Below are 8737 nucleotides of genomic sequence, written 5' to 3'. Positions count from 1 at the left end.
TGTCATCTCAACAATGTTTATAAAACGAAGCCTTGTTATTACTGAAGTATCAATCGCTATCAAACCATTGAATGTATTTTGTTTCATATCTCTCTGTGAACCTTAATGTTGCAAGTTGCGAGGTGGAGATATGGTTGATCTCTGGCCACCCAGTCATCTAATCATATGGCCCTGTCAGAACTGTCGCCTAAAAAAAAAGATTGCTTTTTATATTTATTTTTTAATAATTAGGATTTGGGTTTTTTTTATTTTATTTTATTTTTTATTTTTAATTTGACTCTATAAACTTTGTCGCTCGCCCACCAGCGTAAACTCTGATACACAAAAGGTCATGCTCATACTACTCAAGCCAGTGGCCGGCCATCTACCAGCTCAGGCCTATGAGTGCAGCCACAAAACCACCAATGGAGTTATTCCCAAACATGAAAAAATTTCAGCCACACGTATAAATAAATGACAAGGCCTTCATTATGCCAGCGTTGTTAAAATCGACTACACCTCTGCTTTCAATTTGGTGGCCGATTCAAGAGTACCATATGTCAGTTTTAGAATATTCTATAAATTGATTTTTATAACTTTTTTAAATTTTTGAAAATAAATCTTTTGAATTACTAAAAATTTAAAAATCTATCACTGAAAATACAATCAACTGTAGTTGCATCATAAACTGTCGTTATTACTTTTTTTGCAAATATATTTTAGGTAGAGATTTGTAAGTTTTAACCATCCAGCAATGCCCGTCAAATTTAAATACATTTCTTGATGACTGAAAGTGTTGAAAGCATTATAGGTTATTCCTAAAAGCACCATAAACTGTTGTTGCAGCATAAACCATCATTAATGTTTACCAGTTTTTCAGCAGCAAAGATTAAACTTTCATTCGATAATATCCGGCGTCTGCTAGATTTGAACTCCCATATGCATCCTTTCCCCAATTCAGCATTGCACTCTGTGCTGATTTTTTTTTTTTTTTCCGTGTCGTTCTTCCAATTTGAACAAAAAACTGAGTTACAACGGAGTAGAACCACGATGCTTCAGTACGATACCCTTCCATCGTTGAAGTTCACCGTGCTATTGGGACACAAGGCTGCCATGAATTCAAAGAGAAAGGTACTTCGTGAGAGGTTCGTTTCATCTTTAAAACGAAGAGCCTCAAGATGTAATGGTATGGGCAGCAATTCGGGCCCCATGGAAAGACAAAGTCACCACCTTCAACGGCAGAGACTATTGCCACATTGAGATGCAGTTGGCCGAGCCCGGCCGTGTGGTCCTGCTTCTGCTTAATTGCTCATACATTGCCGCGCCAAACTCGAGAGGCCAACACTGCAAGCCTAATCAATGGCTGTGTTTAAATTCTGAGCCCGGCAATAAATGTGCTTGCATTCATTTCCCTGCTTTTATTTTCCATGAAACTTGTTTTGCATTATGCAGCCAAAAGGGCCCTGCCTGCACAAACTTGGACTTCATGCTGGCTTTCTCATCACTATGTTCCTTTTAGCTCCGAACGACCAACCAAATGAATTAAAACCTCAAACCCTCTTTCCTTCAGATTTCATTGATTTCAAGGTAAACCATTTTATTTATTTATTTTTCTTTCCAGTTAAAGTAAGGGGAGTATTTCATTCTACTGAATGAGAGTCGAAGTTCCCACCTTTCCCTTCATCTCCCTTGGATCTTCCTTGGATACCAAACTTGCTTTTGTTATTCTATGGAGATGCCTCCTTTATGTTTCAACTTTCAACTTACATATTGGTTCTCTCCTCACAAAAGCTGGAGATGCCTCAGCTATGTTTCAACTTTCAGCTGCTTAGAAAATGTAAAGAGCCTAAGAGATGCATATTTGTGGAGGATGCCGTTGGAGTGTGTTGCTTGATTCTGAATTTAATAAGCTTTTATTGTTTCACGCAAAAACTTGTGGGCTAAAGGTATTATTGTAATTTTTTCTGCTTCTGCAGTATTGTCCTCAACTGAAAGGGGCCACCATCTCTTGTATTTATTTATTACTACCGTGGATGTAGGAAGACGTTGTCTTGTCAAACCATGTAAATCCTTGTATTTTTGTATGCTAGATTTTTTTTTAATGTCTAATATGTTATTGAGCGTGTGAGAGGGCATCGTTCTCAACGACAGGTGATGTTGGTGGTCAAACACAAGTATTCATATGTTCATACCATTTACAAGCCACCAAGTCACCTCTTGAAAAAGGTTACCTTTTTGGCATTCTTATTTGGCTTTACAAGGGTTCTTTTCATATGTTAACCCAGTTCCTTTTGTTTCGGGAGAATTTTTGTGCCTTGAGAGATCCCAACACTTACACTGTGTTTGGCCCCCTAAGATAAAACCTGCTTGGGCATGCTTGTTTGTCATGCCTTATATTAAGGCAGCCCTTGACGTCTCAGGTAACCTTCTTTTTGTCCATTAGGAGAGCCTCTCTACCGGATTGATCTTTGCAGCAAAAAAAAAAAATCTGAAGCTAGGTGTTGGGTTCTTCCACTTGGAGGCTTCTAGGGAAATTACCAGAGCCCCTGTGAACTGTTCTCTCCTTCGTTTACTGGTGAGGGCTCCAAGAAAGGGAGCAGAAGTTCTTATACTCCATATGGGGACGCTAGCAATTTTTGGAGTTGAAAAGCACAGCACAAGTTTGAAACTGACGGTCCATTTCCCCGCAGTTAAACTCTCAGATGAACAAAAGAAGCTGCCCGTTGGGTGTAAAGCTGGCGCTTCCTCTTGAACAATTTGCACAGGTTAATGGCCAGCCGTACCTCTTGACAGAACTAAAAATTTTCCCTTCTAGCTGTAGTCATCGACGTCGACACTTTCCTGAAATTCTCTTCAATTAACTGAGTCTTTCTGAAACCAATGAAATGCTGGAAGAATGTGATATTTTCAGGAAATCTTCATTTTGCTAATGATAAACTTTTGCTTTCATCGTCGACATGGACAGAACAGCTTCTTTTCAGTTCTTCATATTACTTTTTCCACTGATTCGTGACAAAATAAACGGAAGCTTTCCCCCCGAGCTTTTCTTGGCAAAGAAAATCAGAAAAATTTCAACATCATGACAAATTTCTTGCCATAAATCTGGGACCTAGTGTTACAGGAGAGCTCCTTGTGGGTGATTCACATGCCACATCAAAGACCATAATTTCTAGCGGAGACCTGCCATTTTTATATCCAAGTCATTTATTTCCCACAGCTGGCTGCTTTCAAAACAGAGGCCTGTGTACCGATTATGCCATTGCCTTAGTTCTCCAAAAAGTTGACCAAGAAAATTCCAACTGGCTTTGCTTTTACAAGGGAATGTGGAATGCATTATTCACAAGTCAATGGCTTGATGTCAAAAAATAAAAGCAGTTAATGGGATGAAAGCATAGGCGAGCAGGATTTCCCCAGATTCTGAGAAAAATAATCAAACCTGAGACGGCAGGAAGCTTCAAAAATTGAAAGAGTTGCTGTGACAACCAGAAGGGTGACTTCGAGTAAGGGCAATATTTACTTTCAGCAATGTCATGAGGCAGTGGGTTTCAATTTCAATGCCTGGCAATTGGGACAGCTCAATAATGCTGATGTGCTCCTGCCATCCACCCTGACTCCCAACTTTGAAGGCATGTTAATACATTTCCCATATTCGATTGAATTCTGTTGGACCATGATCTTCAATGGGTAGGCCAACTAATGCCACCAATTTGCACTAATAAATGTCGATAGATACACTCGAACCACACATCATTCTTCAATATTTTTTTGTTGGGGAGGAGAGAGAGAGAGAGAGCAAGCACATTTGAGCAGTAGAACGAAGTTTAAACTTTCTTGTTATGCTATTAAAGGATGTTTAACAAATGGGGATCTTAAAATTTCTTGGAATAGTAGTCATAAAATAGCATGAGTAAACAAATGTAAATACATATTAATCGGACCTTGCCAATGGCATCAGCATCTTCATGAAGCCACCGTACAAAGGCTTTTACAGGTAACACAAATTCTGCATTCCTTTTTTGAAGAATCAAAAATACAAATTCCTTTTAACCTCTGTAATCTTTGAGTAGGACTACACAACGTCAAGAATCAATGGGTCTTAATCCATGCTTTAGTGCACAGTTCCAGACCAGGTCTATTCTGTCCACGTCAATGGCCCCCACTTCGTGATGGTCCCACCCTTCTAGAAGATGCACCATACCTCCTGCATGGCATGCATGGACAATCCCCCTTCCCATGGTATACTGAACAGAGAATAAATAGAAAATTAAATAGTGGTAGGTGGCACATAACAAAATTACAGGAAAAAGAAAACCAAAAATATGCCTTCATGGATTATATGCGGTTGCAGTAACATATAATGAATAGGGATCATGAAGAGTATGTGAGCGATCAGTAACACAAATCAGACCCAGCAGATGACTCACCTCACAAGAACCTAGCCCTTCAACATCGTCCGGGACTCTCATGGCTGCCAATTTGCCATAGGTGCAGTCTCTTCTTAGTTCAAGGATGGGAGGTACCACAAATTGGTGGAAATGAGTCCCACTTGGCGCCCACCTTTGCTCCCTTGGTGTAATCCATTTCCCAACGATCCATGTCTACAAAAATGAATAAGGAGAAATTAGAGCAAGAAAGAGCATCATATCTGTTTCATGGGTGAGTGATCCAGAAAGCCATCAATCCAAGAACAGTAATGCCATTAGCATCAGAGAGACTGTGCAATGGCTCATTAATTCTTCCCATGTATAAACACGAAGAGGTAACGTTTCTCTGTCACTCTGTCTCCTTTTTCCTCTGTATTTTCAGCTGTGGTTCGCATTTAAAAGGCCAAAATGGTTCCCTCTTATCACATCAGTTACTCAAACTATTTCTAGTCATACACTTCTTTTTTCATTACCTTACAATTCTGAGCCGCCTGGTATTTTGTTACTTGGACAAGAAACTTTTGGCACTCTGTGGGGGCCTCCTTTTGAATGGCTTGGAATCTTTCAGTAGAAAGAGTAAGCATCTGTCGGAAACATGCAAGCAAAATTACATCAGTCTGAGGATACAAAGTTGAATACTAATGCGTTAGCGGTAAACTGCTTGGCATACCAGGACCCGGATTCCACGGCGGCAGAGATAGAGAGCAATAGCTCTTCCTAGTTTAGAGGTAGCGCCTGTCAAGAACACCTCCTTCACATCCTTTGGGATTTCGTTGAGAATCACTGCAGCAGTCAATGTGTTGCCATGAACAACTCTTACTCTCAAATTAGGGTGCTTCTGGACAAACAATGTCCCTCCTCCATTAAGGGCCTCATTCTGAAACAACAAAACTAGCACTGTAAGTTTAAAGCGAAAGGTAATCAGCATCTAGTCAGATCCTAGCTCTAACTATACCACTGCCATAGATTATTAAAATCTTTGAGAGACCATTTCAGTGAATGAAACAGATTTTTCACAAAGCATATTTCTCATTATGTACTATTCGTCAGATAATTTTCAGGAGGCAGAGACCGTAAAAAAAATGTCATCTAAGATTTCCGTCTGTCTGTCTGTCATGCAAGCCTGAAAGCCAAGACAGCCAGCAATATGGTGTATAGACTCAAACTTCTTTGACAAACATGGGACCCAAAAAATGGTGACAAATCAAAGCTGTCAGATTATTTATGATACCATGGCAACAGCCTCATCCAATGTATAAAGCTTACACACCCTCTGCATTAATTATCCTCTGCAAGAAAACCACAAAGTTCCAACACTGTGGTTGAGCCTAGGGTTGTTGGCAAATAACTTCATTAGGATTACTTCTTTTGTTGGCAATTGGCATCAACCACTAAAGCATCATTTGAAATAGATAGTTCTGTGATAAACCACCGTACCTTGTTTAAAGCGGCAAGACTGATAACTTTTACACCCAGTCTATCTGCGCTCAAGATTGCTTCTTCAATGTGTTTGTTGATCCCGTCCCTAGAGAAAGGTAAAAAGTACTGCAAATAACAATAAACCAAATCAACAAAGAAAAACAGATACCACCAACCACGACTTTGGGGTTAAAAAAAAATGGAGAGATTGACTACACCATATTAGATATGGAGATTCTTTACCTGAAATCCAAACCTGGGGATGCTCCAAGTTTGATGCAATTTGCCCCTTAACATGTAGAATGATACAACAAAAGTTTTTGCCCACGCCCACATGATGAGCATCACTATGAAGGCAAATGGCCATGTCGGCAGAACGACAAGTCTGGTGGTGAATGCTTGCGAACTGAAGGCTCTGAATACAAAGGGTACATGCACAGAGGAATGCACATCAACCACATGTGCAAGGAAGACGAAATCTGGAACTCTCGCTTCGTTCCCTGTAATATACGTATATAAAGGTAGACGTCTTTAACAACCAAAACGTAAAACCAATAACAGCGGAAGAGGATTAAACTCAAATAAACAAATAAACACACACACACACACACAGACATCTACATGTATGTGTGTGTGTGTGTGTGTGTGTGTCTCTCTCTCTCTCTCTCTCTCTCTCTATATATATATATATATATATATAGAGAGAGAGAGAGAGAGGTCTAAGTTCTAGAAATTTACCAGTTCTGACGCTCCGGTGGAGTTCCCAGGACTTCTTGTTCAAAGTATTCCCCAAAGCATCGTATAAAGGCATAAACAAACAGAAATTTGTATTCATCTCTGAATGATGAAGGGAATGGTAGCTGCAAAAGATCATGAGGAACAATCAACGCGTTTGAAAAAAAAAATCACTGGGTCAAAAAAATGGCAGTGATTGGAAGCTATGTCAGAGACTAGAGATTCATCGTCAAAGCCCAACGTTGGCAACTTCTGCTCATGTTCCTGGAGCTGTATGAGAGTTTATCGATATAAAATCCTATTTAGACTGATCTTCAGTCTTTTTCTCTAATATCTACAGCAGTAATTTTTTGCAAATCCCGTGCAAATTTATGTAAGTGAAGGCACATGCATTATGTGTTATTTGCAACTTGCTTTCCCTATCCTTATGGTTTCATCGTTACTCTTGCAATGTCCTACAAAATTACAGAAGCCAGTTTTTATCCAAAGTTCAACCAGGTGAAAAGACAGCTGAGCCAGGGGCAATACGGCATTTGCCTCACTACTTAATTCAAGGCAAGACGATGAGACCCCAAGTAAATTTTTCGCAATAAATGCGCCGAGGGGGAAAGTAGCAGCACCATTTTCAACTATTAAAGTTAGCAGCAAGTGGAGGGGCAGCAACGACATCTCCACTGTAAGGAAAGCTTTCCACAGAGATGCCAAGAAAGAAGGGGGGAATGGGGAGCCACAGACGGACAAACCTTGGGGTGTAGATGAGATATCTAAGGACTGGTACGTGCTTAAACAAAGACGATGGCATCACTTCAATATTGGAGTGTCCCATGCATCTTAGGAAGTCGAATGTCAGCACATAGGCATAGAACATGGTGATTGAAGCGCCGCCCATCCATGTGGCCCCCAACATGGGAATCCCCATGATTAAACCCAAAATTAGATGCTCCAAGAAGGTACCGGTTCCAGCTGCAGAGGTCACCAGCTTGGGTTAGTATCTATCAGATTGAAGATAGTGTTTAGTTGTACTTGGAATTAGTTTACCTGTAAAAGATTGTGGTACTGCAGAAGCATGATGCAGAGAATGATAACGGCTGAAGAGGTATTCCGAGTGAAACAACCTGTGTATCGAATAATACAAGGCCTCTGTAATCCCAATGTGAAGTACCAACATGTAAATAAAACCTCTGGAATTGAATAGAGGAAGATCCCCTATCAAAGGGAACGAATAACAGACTATAACAGCCATGAAAGCTTGGAGCATGATGAAATTATCCCTGCAGTAAGAAAAGGTAAACTTTTAACATTATAAACTTACTGCGGAGATGGTAGAAACAACGTAGAACAGAACATAACATACCAGTTCCATTCTCTGTCTATCTGTTTGAAATCCACCCCCTTTTTTATGATTCTGTATTTGTTGCTGAGAAACAACATACTGCTGTATGAATACCATAGCTGATGCACAAAACCTCTCAATGCAGATATTGCTAGGATGTGGAAGCACCAGTTCAGTGCTTCTTCCTCTCCTCTCAAATTAAAACCTTTTACTATCAAGGGTGCATATAACAAATACTGAAAAAAGGTAAGAAAAGGGGAAAACATCAGAAAAAAAGAGAGAAAAGGGGAGCTTATTAATGCATTGTATGATCAAATGGAACGGAAGCATGCAAGGAGACGATAAGTTTCTCTGTCTTTCACATGCCTTGAATTTACTCAAATTCTCCCAAGGCCACGCAGAAAGTGGAGCTCCCATCTTGTGCTCAGAGAGAGAGAGAGAGAGAGAGAGAGAGAGAGAGAGAGAGAGAGAGAGAGGGAGAGAGCTGTGGTCTCTCCTTTGTTGATGCCTGTCTTAAGCAGCACCGCGGCTGTATATTAATACCAGGAGGATGACGAAGCGGACCCACAAGAAGTGTCAGAGAGAAGAACAGGGGCGCTACCAAGAAGGAGCTTGGAAGAAGGCGTTGATTCGTTGAAAATCAAATTTATTATATATACATGTGTCGAGAGAGAGAGAGAGAGAGGAAAAAAAATTCTAGTCTCTTCTCCCACACCGCTTCCCCCCACCATGAACTCTCAACCTATATGCATTATTCAATAATTAAATAAAATAAAAAAATAAATGCATTATTTAAATAATAGTTAGTGATAGAACCAAAATCATTAATCACCTCCCACCAATACAA

General features: G+C 40.1%; 1 protein-coding gene across 1 annotated transcript; it reads right to left on the bottom strand.

The window, feature by feature from the left end:
• Positions 1–3831: 3831 nt before the first annotated feature.
• LOC116261419 (very-long-chain aldehyde decarbonylase CER3-like) lies at positions 3832–8483 on the bottom strand. Its single transcript, XM_031640157.2, has 11 exons — positions 8257–8483; positions 7912–8126; positions 7596–7828; positions 7301–7520; positions 6561–6682; positions 6066–6322; positions 5841–5948; positions 5074–5280; positions 4877–4987; positions 4404–4577; positions 3832–4220 (listed from the first exon to the last, which is right to left on the bottom strand). The coding sequence occupies exons 1-11, from the start codon at positions 8305–8307 to the stop codon at positions 4059–4061; spliced, it is 1860 nt and encodes a 619-aa protein (XP_031496017.1). The 5' UTR covers positions 8308–8483; the 3' UTR covers positions 3832–4058.
• Positions 8484–8737: the final 254 nt, after the last annotated feature.

This window comes from Nymphaea colorata, chromosome 9, assembly GCF_008831285.2.
Source record: "Nymphaea colorata isolate Beijing-Zhang1983 chromosome 9, ASM883128v2, whole genome shotgun sequence".
Taxonomy (NCBI): domain Eukaryota; kingdom Viridiplantae; phylum Streptophyta; class Magnoliopsida; order Nymphaeales; family Nymphaeaceae; genus Nymphaea; species Nymphaea colorata.
The sequence above is the reverse complement of the archived record's forward strand: the minus strand, read 5'-3'. Positions and strand labels throughout refer to the sequence as shown.